The 18,143-nt window shown below is 23.8% G+C and overlaps 1 protein-coding gene across 3 annotated transcripts in view; it reads left to right on the top strand.

The window, feature by feature from the left end:
• LOC113555600 (otoferlin-like) overlaps window positions 1-18,143 on the top strand; it is a 125,466-nt gene that overhangs the window by 51,831 nt on the left and 55,492 nt on the right. For all 3 annotated transcript variants that reach the window (XM_026960053.1, XM_026960052.1, XM_026960051.1), the window contains exon 3: window positions 16,998-17,186. In XM_026960053.1, the coding sequence (XP_026815854.1) occupies window positions 16,998-17,186 (189 nt within the window). The remainder of the gene's footprint in view (window positions 1-16,997; window positions 17,187-18,143) is intronic.

Here is an 18,143-nt window from a genome sequence, read left to right as displayed (position 1 = left end):
TTTTTTAGGGTTCTTTTAAAATTAGTCAGGTTTAAGTATATTAAAATATAGTAAGTAAAAATAAGAATCCTTGGTCTAGAAATATATATAGTTTTTTTTTTTATACTTCGATACCATTGAATTTAGGGAATTTAAAACATGCGAAGTATACTATTTAAGTATACCTACTACAATTAGATAAATATTTTTTATAGGGTTTGAATTGAAATAAAATATATTTTAGACGAATAAAGTATAAGCCATCAAAAATAATATCTAAAACTGAGTATATGACCACAACTACCTATATTTTAATTTTAACTTGATATAATATTTAAATGTACACATGTTAATTGAATACACTAATTTATTTGAAAAATAAAAACTTGTAAATGTTTTTTCAAGTACAATTTGGATCTATTTTTAACGAATACTTAAATGCTTATTTCTTTTTAATATTTTTTATATATTATATTAAATATCCAAAAAATTTGGTAAAAAAGGAGTAATTGTTTAGAAGGTCACTATAATAGGTCATAATTAATTATAATAATTCATAGTATGGAATATCAAGTAAAAAATATTATCTATACAATTGAAGTTTGTCAATATATTTAAAATACTTTAAAATAGTTTATTCGATAATATAAATTGGTTTAAAATAAATAAATTTTAACTTTATAAAAAAACTATGATTAAAAATAATTAACTTAAGTGTTAATTTTAAGTTTTAATTATAATTCTCTCGAGTAAAACACGAAAATAATATAAAATAGGTCAAAAGACAACACATAAAGGGATTATGTATTGTAAGTTTTGTAAATTATTTTCATTGATCCAAACATTGTTCTAAAATAAAAACATGATATTTTCTCAGCTGCAGGGAAAAATGTTGAATCATTTACTATATTATGTTTTTGGAGTTTGCTCTGTTCTAATGTAACGAATGTAGCAAGAAAAATATCATAAAATACGAGTTATTATACGTAGCGTTAAATCAGTTAGTAAAATACTATTTATTTGTTTGTGAAAATGTGGTTGCGGTTGCAACTTTATCGCTAAATACGATACTTACGAGTACGTGAAATTGCTTAGAAAAATAATCAATATAATTGAATTGCAATTAATTGATATAATTGTAACTATTGTTTGGTTGCCGTGTAAATTATAACGTAAAAAAAATGTTGTATTTAGTTCAAAACCACTCACACATATGTACACACACACACATATTATATTAACAGTTTTCTCATTATAGTTAAAATTTACTGTAGTGCATCGATTATAATATTGTGTTATCCGTGAACACATACGGTTTTTAATTACGTCTACAACTTTGATATGTACACAAAATGTAGCATTTATAATCACAACATTACAAAACATGTTAAATTGTGATCTGTGTAAGCTTATTATTATTATTAATATCAATCGTAAGGTAATTTGTAAAATAATTCAAACAACCATAATACTACAATAGATATAAGTATAAATAACTTTCTACTCCTAAATTAGAACTTTATTATTTATTATTTATGCAGTTTATATCAAATATATCATTAAAGAATAAAGTATAAACGAATTACAAATAATAACTATTATTTAAAACTTTTAAAATAAAGATCTTAAATATAATATTTATACCAGACAATCCCATTCAATTATTTAATATAGTAAAAACTTTAAATGAGTCTAGTCAAGTGTGATGATTATCTGTTAGCTATTTAACACTTAAATGTGTATACTTGTTATCTTTTATATACAATATGTAATATCAATAACATTAACTTCAAACAAACGTGATTTAATATAATATATTATGATTTATAAATACAATGCATATTATGAAAATACTTATGCTAGCTCATTATAGAGATCAATAAACATAAGTAAAACAGTTGGTTTTTAGTCTAACCAAAAATATTATATATATCATATATTGTGCTAACTTTTATTCAATTGAATTAATCTTTACAATAAATAATTATTAGGCTATGAAAAATAATTTAATATTTATGCTATAAAAAGGGTAGTTGTTGTGTTGCATAATACAGTATGCAATATACATAAATAAAAGAACATAATTTTATTTAAATAAATATTGTTTTTAATATTTATTATTTAAAAAAAAAAAAAAATATCTCAATTTTTATCAAATGATTTTAAAAATCAAAAACTTAAACGATAATATTTTTGTATATTCAACAAATATAATAATAGGTGTACAGTAAATATTTTTGTTTGCGAGAGATAAACTAACGGTAAAACAATATGTTATCTTTCTATAATATGTATATGGTATAATGAAGATTTTTAAGTTGTTAATTTCCCATTACACACGGTGTGATTACTTTAGTAAAGAATGAAAATGGACCGTGAACAAATAAATATTACATAAGTACTTACGTAGTATATATATACAAAGTAGTAACCATGATTTAAGTAATGGACATAGGATACTTCAAAGTACCAACTAGATCCAATTATTTTCCTCTAGAAACGACTTTCATCTTTGTTAAATAAATAGAGTCATCCTTCTGCTTATAATTTAAAACGTAATCTAAATAATAATAATAATGGACTTAAACTACTATAAATATCTATGAAAGAATATCCTAAGTAGGTACCTACCTATACACGTTTGATGTAATGATGTTATAATACTAGATTTAAATTTCAAAGATGATCAATTAAATATTTTAATAATTATAATCTGTTTAAACAAAAACAACTAATATGGGGGTAAATAAAACTTTTAAGCATATGTATAGCATACTGAAAACTAGTTTTCGACAAGTGTAGTTGTGTAAACAACTCTCAAGTATTTCCGTAAGGATATGCGTTGATTAATAATTACTTATAGGCTATACTTGCACCAAGAATATTGTACATTTAATAATAAATATTATATTATTCATCTTGCAGTTACTTAGTTACCATGGTTAAGACGTATATTATGTTAAACTGTTAAATATTAAATGAAACTGTTTCTATATACTCGTAATTATAATAATATGTAATATTTAATTATTTTAACTTAAATGTAATATTCCAGTATGTTGTAATCTGTATAAGACAAAATTAAAAAAATATGACTTAAGGAATAGTGATTGTGATCATTTGTTTCATATTTGTGTCTTAAAAAACCTATCAAATAATGTATGATATGACTTAAATATTTGCAGAATCAAAGTTAGCGCTATCCCTTACCGTTTTCAAATGATCGGATTCCTATACTTGTATTTTTATTTTTTAGTAATATTTTAAACTAAATTTTAACTATAAACGCTTATTTAAAAATCTCATCATAAATTAATTTACATCTAATTTCGTATTCCCACAAGGTAAATGGAATTAACTTATTAAAAAATGTACTTTAAGTCTTTGTTATCGCAGTTATCACTTTTTCAGTAATAGTATATCAGTGTTCGGAAAAATTATTAATATTTTGAAAATTTTTTAAATTATATTCTATAAAAATAATTTGGTTAGTGCACTCAAACAAATGAATATCGAGAAAACGAGTATGATACGACTGGTTAGACTATATCACGAAAATCTAAATTTTTGTTGAATATTGAGTATAGACTTTGACTTTGACATTGACATATTATCATTATAATATTGATTTGCCATGTGAGTAGAATTTAATGATAATATGTAAATACAGTGCCTAATATAATATCAAGTGTCATTTTGAGTAATAGCTATATTATACGTAATTCATAAGGGTAAATTTCACGTAAACTGAAAGATAATTGATTACTTTGTTGATTATATGCGTAAATCGTATTATCAATTATTTATTTATATCTATCATCATCATACATGGTAAATATTATCACTTTTAATATACATTTACGTGAACCAATATGGCAATATAATAAAATGACCAAGTCAGCTGATATGTACGATACTGTTAGAAATGTTAGAATAAGTTTTATTTGAATTTTTTAATATAATCCTACTTGTGGATTCGGAGAATGTACGAATACAGCAATACAGTAATATAGAAAAAGTTTCAAAGGTTCTACAAATTACAAAACATATTCTCCTCGTGGTATATTAATATAACCTATTATAATTCAAGGTACACTTCGAAAAACATTAAAACATTCATACATAAAATTATACTTCTTTTATACAAATAGTGCTTATAGGAAAAACAAGTGCTACTGACTAAACTAACATTAAACTGTTCACACTAAACACTAAAGTATTAAAAATACAAATTTGAATTATTTATCATTTATTTTCCAATAGCTAGAGGCATCTATATAGTTATACCTCATTTATTGACAATTTATTACTTTTCAAAAGTCTATTTTAGTATTGTTTAATATTATTTTTATTGGATTAAATTATAAATAGTTTACATTTTCAAAGAATACCTTATGAGAAACATTGAAGCATTCAATAAAATAAATATTCATAATAAACCATGTTGTTCATTTAAGTCTCGGTACTCATTATTTTGAAAAGTTTTAAATATATTTCTTACATTATATTGAATTTTGAAGTAACATTTCTGAAAAAAAAAATATAATTTTTTTTTAATTTTTTATATTTTTTGAACAGTAAATACATATTTAATATCATGTTCCGGATCAGAATAATATTTGGTTTATTTCAATCTACAAAAATCAAATTTCGGACAAGACAGTAGCTTATGATTTATTAGACGTATTTAAAATTTAGATGAACAATTTTTATATCAGCGTTGCATCATGACTTTTAAATAACATTTACTTTGAATTCACTAAATATATACGATATTAATTATAATTATACGGTTTTTACTATAAAATGTAAAAAAAAAACTAATCTAAAATTGTAATAAAAATTATAATTATGTTTTTTAGCTTGATTTTATTTTACTGTGTATCGTTAATGAAGTTTTTGTATGTTCATTGGTTTTCGACAAGTTTTAATCGTATACTAAGTTTTTAATCAATATTAAGAAGTTTTGTAGCAAATAAAACATCATTTTAACTTACGTTATTTGAACGCAGGAATATGCGGTAAGACTTAATGTATATATAATATATATATATAATTTTATACAATATAAAATCAGCTAATTAATTATAAGTACCATAGTATCGTATTTTAAAGTTGAAACAGGGGAATGGAGTTGATACACAAATAGATAATAATACATTTCAAAATTCTCTCTTACCTCAGAATGTTTATGAACTTTAATATAAATACTCAGTGGTTATTAACTACCAGAAAGTTTGCTTGATATTTGATTTATATTAATCCTTAATTTCCAAATAAATAATATTTTACAACGAAATATAGAAATACAAAAAAAAAAAAAACATTTTTTATAAATCATGTGCGCACTTTAATGCAAATTGTTTTTCCAACTCTATCATAGTAATAATAGTAATAATTGATGTTTAATTTAATATGATAACAAAAAGTAATTTGATATGGGTTATTCATTGAAAAAAAAAATAATAAGAATAAGATTAATTTATTATCAAGAAACACTATCACAGCCTTCAGTAAATAAGTAAATTTTCATCCGTCGTTACACAATTATTGATACATTAATAAGAACAATTAAATACATTTAAAACTATTTCAAAATTTATCACAAAAAGTATTAAATCTAGCTGGATGATTGATCCTCTCGATCAGTATCAAGTGTCTCATATCATAAAATACGTTTCTGGTTTCTAAATAAAACATTACAGTCGTATAATTCGTATACACGGTGATTTCGATAATCACGCTCGACCTTACATGCATTTAGTAAGATTTTATTGTTTAAAATTTGTATGTATACCTATAGTCTAGAAACTTTTAAAATTATTTTTTCATGCATGGAGTACAGTTTCATATAAGTTTTGGTATGACGTGACTACTTCAATCAAAATTACAAATTATATAGGTGTTACGGTACACATTTCATTATATATCAATGTAACTAAAATACAATCTAAATAACGAACATTGAGTCGTCCTAGAGGTATCTCTTAATATTATATCTAGATAACAAAATAACATGGATAAAACAAATATATGTATTTGAAGGAACGTTTTACGTTGAACGTCACTCACAATTCGTGTTCTCAGGAAATTCGTTTCACTGTTAATAATTATGAAGCTTGCAAACGTACCATAAAAATAAACGCGACTAGTTTCGATTTCCGGTTCTAAGAATCTAGTTGGACATTTCCCAAAGGCCGATGATTACGAGTCGAGAACGTTGCATCATGGTAAAACGCAAATCACGCTATCTATATTATTCATAAGTCCCTTAACTATAGACGGTTATTCTATGACCGTTACCGACGTTATTTAAAATGTATTGTATTTTTACTGGTTTTCGTGTACACAACTGTATAATATATGATACTAGTATATTAAAGTATATTAAACCTTAGACTTTTCGATATCCAGCACTACGCCAAACTCTATACATAATATATTATATTAGATATAGTATTATATTTGTGACTCTGCGGTATGTCTGCTTATACTATAATTACAGCCTGCTATATTTCTAAGTTGAATGCGATTCTAACATTTTATATTATATTTGTTGGTAATCCATTATTAACAACCAATGTTTAAACGGTAGACTATTATAATTAACTAATGGAAAACTGTCCAATGTCCACTTTAGCAAAGCTGCTAACTTGTGCACCAGTAAAGACGTCCTTCCGCATGATTAATGGTCGATAAAAACAAACGTTGAACGCATTTGAAAATTAATTTCAAAATATTTGAATGCAAGTTAGAAAATATATCGGAAATTCATGTTGGATACAAGTTCAATCATTTATATGAACAGCGATGGTTTAATTTAATGTACTCGGTCTTTTAAGGAATATGATATTTTTTATCACATTTTCGATTTATTTAACTATATGTATTAATTATTATTATTATACTAGGGTTTTCATAAAATATAAAATTTTAAAATATTTCAGTATTCCAATAGAATTTGGTTTACTTTTTTTACAAACATTTATCATTCCATTTATAATTATAAATGTATAATTTACCAAAAGTTCATAAGGAATTGTATATGATTAAAGCTACCACTTATGGACTATATTATGGGCGGTCGGTAATTGGGCCACATTTTGTTTACCTGCTCCATATTGTTAGCTAACGTTTTACTACCAGGAAATTGGACCACAAATTAAATCTATATTTTTAGTGTATCCGGAGATTTGTTTCTTAACTCATTTTTTTTCTTCTAATATATAAAAATAATATGATAAAGATTTTACAAATTCAAATCTATCTTTTTTTCCTTTCTTCGAATTTTTTTTAATTTCATTAAGAATATAATTTTTTTAAATTGAAGTTTCCTGACTTTTAATGTTTCTACGTGCTTCTAATTTTAATATAAACTTCTGATTGAACTTCCAATAAAACTTATATTAAATATTATTTTAAAAAAAATTTAAAATTAATAGTGGCCCAATTACCGTATGCCTTTTTGAAAAAATGATAAAAAAATTCGATGTTACACGTTTTTGTGAAATATTTCAGTCTTCAAACACTAATTATTACGCATGGTCGCATGTATGACCTTACACGGGAATTTTATCAACAAATTTACTTTATTTGAACTTTTAAATATAAGGTTAAATAATGTTAAAAGTACCACGCAATCCTTGTTTCTAGTAAGTAATAATAAAAATTAAAAAAAAAAAATTAATAAGTCAAAATATTATTTTATGTTAGTTACATAAGGTTCATATTTAAACTATGGTCCATCGTTATTAATTATGTAAGTATATAAATGTCTTATCAAATAATTAATGAATTAGGTTTTAGTGTCGAAATAAATTATTAACTTTTTAAAACTAAATATTACATTTAACCATTCCATTGTTCAATTTAATAATAAATAAAAAAAACATCAAACGCTGCTGGATAATATAAAATATAATGTTCCATTTAACATTTTAGTCATTTGTTATAATCCATACTTTAAAGGTACAAAATAAAGCTTCTATAATATCGTGCACTTTATATAATCTACTGTTTAAAAAACTAAAACGAATAAAATGTTTTCGTCATGAAAACCCATTACTCTTTTTGTCACATTAGTAAGGTTTGAGCACAGTAAAATAATGAGGAAAGTATTGGCTTTACATTTTCTTTTATTCGTAAACAAAATTTTTTTTTTATTATAAAAATGGAAACTATGTTTTAAACATGATTCGTAGCATAGTAATATAAGCCGGAAGTAAACCGTATATTTTTCTGTAGTCATGTTTAAATAAGAATTACAAAATTATTTCCTGAAAACATTAAAAAAAAAAAAGCAGTTAAATGTAACAATAACAGTGGATAGAATTATTTTAACTTTAAAATGAAAATGCTTATTTTTTAAATAATAATTTATTCAGTATTTAATATTTTTAAATCAATTTGTTTTAAAGTTTTCTTCTTAAAATTATAAAATTTATTTTAAAGTTTTCTTCTAAAAAATATAAAATTTAAAATATCGTTTCCGGCTTAAGATTTAAAACTCGATAGTTTTTCCAACTAAAGAGATAAAATGAGTGTCGGACTACATTGAAAAAAAAATTTATTCATTAATCAATTTTCTTAATTAAAAAAATATATTTAAAAGAATAAATACGGAGCAAAACAAGAAAAAGATAAATAGATCTGTATTAGAAAAAAATGGAAGAGTGTCGGGTTTATTGAATATTTTATAAAAATGGAATAAGATATAGGGGTCGAAGGTGAAACATTGTGGTGATAGCCAAAACTGTTTGTGAGTTGTTATGTCAAGAAAGAAAGAAGATGAGCTTATATAAAAGTGAACTGGTACAATGAAAGGACATATTATCGTTTAATCATCTCCACTGAAGTTTTATTTATTTTATTGTTATTAATTTAAGTTGGACATTTTTAAAGTAATAATAATTTATTAAATTAAAATATTAATAAAAGAAAAAAAATGTCAGTAACAGCTTTATTAAAGAAATACTTATAAATGTTAATGAGTAGTTTTTAAAATTAGTTCATATAAAAAGGAGTAAAAATGTAGTAAAAATATATTAAATGTTTACAGAATTTGTTGAGAATAATAAATTGTTTATATAATTTAAAAATAATGATTTATACATTATAAAAAACAACTATAAAAATAACAAAAATTGACTGAGGATCTTCAATTTTTAATTAAATAATAAATATAGTTAAACATGTGCATATTATGTTAAATAAGTAGACATATTATTGTAAATATAATATTAATAGTAAGAAGTGTTGAAATAATTACAAACAAAATAAAACGAGTTGACTAAATTACATGATATGGGATATATTAAAAATATATCCAAAAATTAGCTGAATTATATAATGATCAACAATGGTAAATAAAAACGGTATACGAATAATATAATATTATTTTTACCTTAAAAGAAATCGTACGAATAAGAATAATTTTTCTAGACTTTAAAAACAATAAGATTAACAAAAAATAGTTAATGACGAATAAAAAAAAAATCCTAAATCCTGAATCTATAGTATAATATATATGTTTTAATGTAATTATTCAGAATATATGATGTATATAAATACATTTTTTTTTTACCTCGATAGATACTTCTATTAAAACGACAAAAAAGAAATGTATTTTTAAATATCGGTTACGTATTATATTAAATGAAATATTGGGAGTTATCCCAACAAATAAAACAGTTATAACTATTGAAACCCATATAAAATTAATTTAAAAAAAATGTTATTTTAATGAATTTAGATATACGTAATACTTTAATAATACAATAAGAAACATGTGTTATCAAAAATTTTTTTTTTAAATATTTAATTTATCTTTTAATAACACAATTTTACAGTTTGTCATTTTTATAATTCAAAAACATGACACACATTGATATAAATTATCATTTATATTTTATTTAAAAACTATAAATTTCGGCTATATTCAAAAAAGTGTTTGAAGTAGGATTTATGTGGATATACATAATAAAACTTCACGTGAACAACACGTTGTGTAAAATTCCATTGTTTTATTTCCCTTTCAAAATTAGGTCCAAATACAATATAAAAACTACATGGAATATTTTTGCCATCAGACAAAATACAATGTCATTTAGTAATTGAGACATTAAGAAAAAAAATATGGTTTACGTCATTTCTTGTTTTTATCAGCTTCAAATGTATAACGCTTTTTTAATAAAATTACCAAGTATATGGCTATAGTATACCAATTGTTAATATACTTACGTACAAAAATAAAAATACATTCAAGCATTCAAATCTAAACATACATTTTTTTTGTTAAAATATTTATAGTTTGTTTCACTTGAATCAAACCACTTTTGACGGTGGGCATAAAATCATGTTTTATTTGACTATAATGTACGTATGAGTGTAAGACGTATCGATAAAGGTACATTGTGAATTTTTACTTTATAAAACAGTCTGAACAATATTTTTAATATTAAAAGTGAAATAGAGTTACCATCGTAAAAAGTTAAAACAACTAAGAAAAGAATTAGAGCAAGTCTTTATTTTTGATTGAACTAAATTTCAGACTTTAATCTTTTTAAAATCCGTACTAAACTAAGAAGCACTAAACTTTTTATGGTAAGACGTTTTATAAGTTAATTAGATTGTTTTATTGATATCTCTAAATATTTTAAATTTATAGTGTATCTATTAAATTGGGAATTGGTTTTTGGTTGTGTAGAAGTATAAAATAATCACTTTTATTCGAGAGAAGTTGTAAAAAACGATTTTATTCAGTATCGTAATACTGCATTGTAAATTATTTTAAGCTACAGAAATATGACCCTGGAGCTAGGTCACTATTATAAGTGATCTAGTAAGAATATTCTCTTGATGCGCAAAATACCACCTCCCATGTGTAAAGTTTAGACCTTTATTCTAGTTTGTTTCAAATATTCCCTTTATTTAAGATTCTGAGTCGAAAGATGGTTTATTACAATTGATTTTTTTAAACCTTATTTTTGCATAAGTATAGAAAATCAATCTATCTATAGATTGGAAATAAAACATAAACTGTATTTTAATGAGTTATTATTTTAAAATTGTTCTGTTTTCAAAAAATTGGAAAATAAATTTTTTCACAAATTTCACACATTCTCATAATGAAATTATTTACGGTTAGTAACGGTTATTTTATTTATATTATTTTTCACCATTAAATTACATATTTTTAATATTTTGTTGACTTTATAAATAAGTAAAACTTTATGAAATATAATTTATACCTAGCAAGTATAATAATATGTTTAGTTAATTTTAATTTTTCGTGATGCAAAATTCCCGTGTTAAATTCCAAACGAAGGAATGAAGATTTACGTAGAAGGATATGTTTTTATTATTTATGTTGTTTTTATCACAATTTAAAATTGTTAAGATGAATTAATTTTCAATTTTGAAGATGGTATTTGATAGCAGATTGGATTTTGATGATATTTTATAATATATTACACGTACATATAAGTATAGATATAATAGATATATTTTAAATGATTGAAGTAATTGTATGGTTAATAATTCTGTTTTAACGCAATAAATATAAATAAAAAAATAAATAAAATATTATACATAAATATAAACGTTAAAAATGACTATGGCCTATATTATGATTAATTTAAAAGTCGTTATTTACTCTCTTTAAAATGTTTAGGTAAATTAGTTACATATTAATCCTACTTAAAAATATGTAAAACAAATTGTACTTGTATACTTAGAAATAAAATTGCGAAATTAATTGTAATTTTAAATTTTATTTTTTTAATTATGTATCAATGGAAATTAAAATCAGCAAACACGTAAAAAATACATTAATTGATTTTTTTTGACCATTATATAGGTATTATAATGTATCCAAACTCTATACAGTTATTAAATTGAATATTATTCCAATATGCCATTATTATTATTATTCAGACTTCGAGGAACTTTAAAAAACTAAAGATTTAAATTTTCTTCAAGACTTTTTAAAACTTTTTATTATGATGATTAAACTTTATAAGTTGAAAAATGTGTCGTTGTCATTTTATTTTGATTCTATACACTTATTGTGTTATTTTTGTACTTTTAAAAAAATTTTATTACCTTCTCGATGTTTTACATTTATTAAGATGGACATATGTATAAAATGTTACAAAGTGTAACTACGCAGTGAACGCTACAAATTGTTTTTGTATAGGTAATTATTTTTCACATTTTATTTAACAATACTAGTATACATATTATATTTTGTATTATATTCTCTGAGAAATATCAAATAAATCTAATGTAATTTCATAAAATATTATAAACTTCATGTTCTTATAACATATTATGTTAATGCTTACTGAACTGTACAATTTAATAATAAGAAGGATTCTTCAAACCGTTTAAATTATATATTTAGTAGCTATTTTTTCATAAAATAAAATAAAAATGAAGTTTTGTTTTGATTAAAACCCAATTTCTTGAATATGTGTATAATAGATACTATTTACATTTTGTAAATAATTTTTAAACGATTTTTGTAGTGAATTAAAAATTTAAACATTAACCAAAAATTGTAAGAATGAGTATTTTTAACATTAAACCAATACAGGATGATTATTTTAACAGTAAACGCTCATTATCTGGACAATTTAAAAACATTAACAACGATTTTAAAACAATTTTTTTTACATACTTTAAAATTAATTACAATCAACATTTTTGAAAAAATTATATTTTTTACTGTTTTTAACCGTTATAACTTTTAAGCCAAAAAATTAGATACTTATGACAACATATACAATGTATGCATATTAAAAACAGACATGCATTATGGAACGAATAGTTAAATAAGTTGATTGTTTATATTATTAATATTACATATCATATGACGATAGAAATTTAATTATTATATTAATATTGTAACACAACTGTGTTATATCATGAGAGGATAATGTAGCCTCCTCTCTACCTGCTATATAACGTGAAACTATTATGTAATGTAAAAATAAAAAAAATGCCGTATCGGCAAAAATACGGGTTCACCGATTGGTTTAATCCGCAATAAGCATCAATCGACGTTGACCGTTGACAATTATTGACAAATAATAACTGGATAATAAATTATAATAAAGCGTCCGTGCACGACAATATTGCAATATTGCACCCGCGTGCTTACAAAGTAATAAAAAAAAAATATGACCAAACGACGATCGGTGCGCTGAAAACACCTCGCCCGACGACTCTTATTGCCGATACGAATAATTACGACCGTTCGTATTGTACGTACCGTACAGCATCCACACCCTTTTTAATGTCAAGAGAGAGATACACTAAAAATGTCCTCGCAACACGGTCGCGTGTTATGTAAACCACCGTACCAGTGTGTAGTGGAATAGGATATAATATTATGTTAAAAAACTGCTGCGACACATAATGTAGTTATACGCGAAGCGGCCGTAAGACGCGCATCACTATCGATCGGCGACATGAGTTTTACGTTTAAGAAAATCCACCGAAACAGAAGAATAATAGAACGGACAATGGATCACGTAATACGAAAGGGTAACTCGATCACGGCTACTCTTTTGCAATAACTACTGTTGTAGTAGTGAGTATGGAATACTATCGAAACCTATCGATAATCGTACCAAAACGGGCGGACGCAATCGGTTCGGACTCTGTTGTACGGCATAACATGTCGAGTGTACGTCTGCCTCATTGAGTAGGTCACCGTAATGAATGTGTTAAATTTGAATTCAATGGTCATATTGCGAAAAATGAATCTGTGCAAAAACGGTCGGTCAGATTATATTTTACTATATACTTATATTGTTATATAAGTAATTTGATTATCTGTTAGTGGTGAGAATGAATATTGAGGTATGTTGTGTTAATTTTTCACCAAAAAAATCAAACAAATCGCATATTATATTATATTATAACTAGCAATCTCCCGATTGATTCGAATAGAAGTTAGAAACCTAAAGATTTTATAATGTTTTATAGGTATTTGATGTTAGTGTATATTGGCCCAATGTTTTATGGCGTACATATTTTTGAGATAACTCGTGTTTGCTGTTAAAAGGACGTTATACCCGTATGTGCTGTCTCCGTCTTACTAACGTGCATCATAGTAAATTTGCAAACAACTTAAATTATCTCTGTCAAAAGCCATATGGCGAATATTTATAGGTTTCAATGCTAAACGGTATAAAATAATGTTACTTTAAAGTACCTGTTATCAATTTCAACGTATTTTAGGACTATATAGGTACTAAACTATATTCGTTATAAATAATACATTTTGTTATTTTTATATAAATTGTACCTTAAAAGTGTAAATAATAATTTTTTACATCACGTGAAATGTGCTAATGATTATTAACAACAGTGTTATATTTTATAATAAAAATTGTTAAGATAATATACAACTCATCATACTAGCTTCAGCACCGGAACATTTTTTTCAAAGTCGTCAAGTCTTATTTTAATCTTCTAAATAAATATTGAGATTATACATATAATATAACGAAATTAAGCAAAATATTTAACCTCATTTAACATTCAGTCAATAAGTAAACATTTTACAGCTTTTTAAAATAATGTAGCGTAATTGCATGCCCGTAAACGAAAAGGGATTATTTAATGATAAACATTAAATATCACCTCTGAATGTATTAAGTTAAAAGAATAATTCTCACTTCAAGATGCGAAGCACCGTTCACTGTTATTAACGAATAAATCGCACATTGACTTGAATTCAAACGTGTCAAATTATAAAACCTTTATAATCCCAATTCGTACTTACAGTTTACTAATCTGGGAATTTGCCAATACGCCCTCCGTAATAATATCATCGAAAAACTCAATGACACATATCTGAACGATACTATGAAAAGTTTCCATTTTTATAGAGTTGCCATCCGTTAATTTTACTCTGGTCGATATAAAATTATACATTAAAACATAAAAAATATATTATTATATTTTTTTAAATATATTTAAAATAAGGAACTAAACTACTTTTATAAGTAGAATATAATTCATATTACAAGATATAAAATAATTTACAATATGTTTCATAGATGATGACATAATATAAATGATTATTAAATATATATTATTATTTCTCACTTCTAATCTCTGTTTTCAATTTTAATTTTCACCGTTTATAGTTCTGTTCTGTTTAGTTCTCTGATATTTTCTATAGCATTAGTTATAGAAAATGCAAACAATTATATGTGAGCTTGACTACAGTTGATTCAAATAATATTAATTTACTTAATAATTTTCATCATAAGTGTCACTCTAATGACTACTAAGTGACTGATTTTTTAAAGTGTAAATATAAAAGTTTAAAAACTAAAAAATATTCTTTTTTTAATAGAACGTATATTACAAATAGTTTATAACTTTATAGTTTTGAAATTGTCTTCATATCGAATTAGCAATTGAGAAAATCGTTTTTAAATGTCCTTGGGGTAATATTTTACGTTCTTGAGGTAATAAGTTTTGCAAAAAAATAAAAATTAAGTATCAAATTCAATATCGACGTACATTGAAAAAAAAATATAATATTTATTTTTTAAATAAATATATGTGCAATATTACTAAAATATATATGATACACGAGGATAACTATTAACTATATAGTCATATTTTCAATTTTCCATAACAATAATGATTACCAAAAATTATTAGGTAGATATTTTGTTTTAGAGGCCTACAGTCTCTTTTATGTTTTAATGAATTTTTGCTACATGTTGGCATGATAGTATATCGATGTTCATTATAAGTTATCACGGCTCGTTACATTATAAATGGTAAGTTGTTGGTCATTAAACTTTTTATTTCATTAATTTAACCTTTATAAAAATGTATACATATCTGAATTGAAATATATGTAATTGTGTTTGTTTGACAAATAATAGCAACGAGGCTAGATAATTATTGTACTAAAATGTATAAAATTTGATTTAGAAATCGCATGGGTAGTAAGATTATTTTAGATTGTGATTATTATTATTAAAATATTTAAATAAATTATTTGAGTACTTATACGTATATGTGTTAGTTTTTGTATAATGTTTAAAAATTAATTTAATCTTATAGATAGGCATTATTTGTTTAAAAAATGTGTTGTGTTTCACTAGACATATATTTAAATATTTAATATAATTTGTATTGTATATACTTGTTTTGTACAAACAAACAAAATATTAAAATATGAAAATGCTTTTGTGACAATATTATTATTTTCAAACAAACATGCTATATTATTATAATTTGTGTACCTACTAAAACCAAATGCTAATTATACAAAAAAAAAAAAGGAAATAATAATATAATATGGTAAAATAAAACTAATTTAAAAAAATATATTTAAATAATTTAATGTTAATAATGTCCTATTTAAATAATATGATAAATTATTTTCTATACACATAATTATTTTAATTAGGTGGGTGTAATTATTATACTATTTGTAAAGTTTACATTTTTAAACTAAAATTGTGAAACAAACGTTCTGGTCGATTATACAATTTCTAAAGTTTATTATACTTCATAATTAATTTTTCATAAACCATAAGCCAAATAAAATAAGCAATCAAACAACAAATATACATTTTTGTACCACACAATTAAAAATAGAATATTATTAATTATTGATTGTAAATTTTTATTTTATCAATATTGTTGTGTAATAACGGCGAAGAAATATAGATGATATTTTTAAGTGGTAATATATTATTTCTCGTCTCATAAATATATATTATAATTATTATTGTACATAATAAATTAATTTATTTCACTTAAAATTATATAAATTTAATATAATTTAAAAAAGATAAATAAATTAATAAATAAATGATTTTTTTAACCACTAGTCGTAAAAAATAACAACTGTTGAATGGTTTAGTAAATTTCAAACATTTATCAAAATCACTTAAGCTTATCAATACAATATTGCATATGTTTATTATGCATCTATTTCAATAATAAATAAATGTCATACATGTTTTTTTTTTCAGAACTTTGAATGGCCATTATCGAAACGCTTAGAAAACGACGATGTACTCATCGTGCAACTACTCAGTCATCAACGACATCAGTGCGACAAAACTTTAGGGTATTACACTTTGCAAATGGACAAGGTGGTTGCCGAGGAGCACGTTCATCTAGTGGATTCGTTCTCAGACATTAACGACCGAGCTCTCCCGGTAAGTTTTAAATGCCTTCATTAAAAATAACCAGCTTTAATATACTTATATGAATATTATTATAACTATTGTAAATAATTTAAATTTTTGTCTTAGTAATTTCCCGTTTTACACGACACAATTTTTCTCACCGTTTGCCAATTAATTTTTGTATAGATGCGTGGTCGGTAACGAGCTTAAACTACGTAGCATAAATTCCAATTTACTTTTTATCGAAATTTAAATCTTATATGGTTATTAACAACCGTAATAAATTTTAGTTTACGAGAATCTGTTTTCCGCAATGAACTTTGTTTCTGTCTTATTCGTTTCTCTAATCATCATGATAGTGGAATTTTCATTATTCAACAGCACGAAATGGATTCATTCAAGTTTTATTCATACAATACTGATTTCTCATTTAACTCCTCAAATATGCACCTTTGTCTCGGACACGAGTGCTTTTACTATACTTGCCATTGTTATATTAAACTTATAGATACAGTATATATTTATACATTATACGCAGTATGCCTAAACTTGAAATGTTTGCGTATCATACTGTTTTTTTTTTTGTCAGTGTAACTTTTTTTTAATCGCTATTTACATTCTTACATTATTTTACCGGTTGGTTATTAAGTGAAAAAAAAAGGAGAAAAGAAAACAGGACTGTAATGCTTATATTATGCTTATATTTTAATATCCGTACATAAATTTATATTTTATTTATTTTGTTGATTATTTCTTGAGAGTATAGTATTATATAATAAATACTAAATACATGTTATGATATGTTTGGATTGAGTATAACAAAATATCCATTTTAATTTATAATTAAACATACACGGTGGCCCTCGCCAAAATGTGTATATTATAGTGAATAATTTATTGTGCTATGAAATTCAATTTTTCTATGAATATTTTGCGTGACACTGTATAGGTATACTGACTGATAGATTATTTAAATTTTTACAACGT

This window comes from Rhopalosiphum maidis, chromosome 4, assembly GCF_003676215.2.
Source record: "Rhopalosiphum maidis isolate BTI-1 chromosome 4, ASM367621v3, whole genome shotgun sequence".
Lineage (NCBI taxonomy): Eukaryota > Metazoa > Arthropoda > Insecta > Hemiptera > Aphididae > Rhopalosiphum > Rhopalosiphum maidis.
The sequence above is the reverse complement of the archived record's forward strand: the minus strand, read 5'-3'. Positions and strand labels throughout refer to the sequence as shown.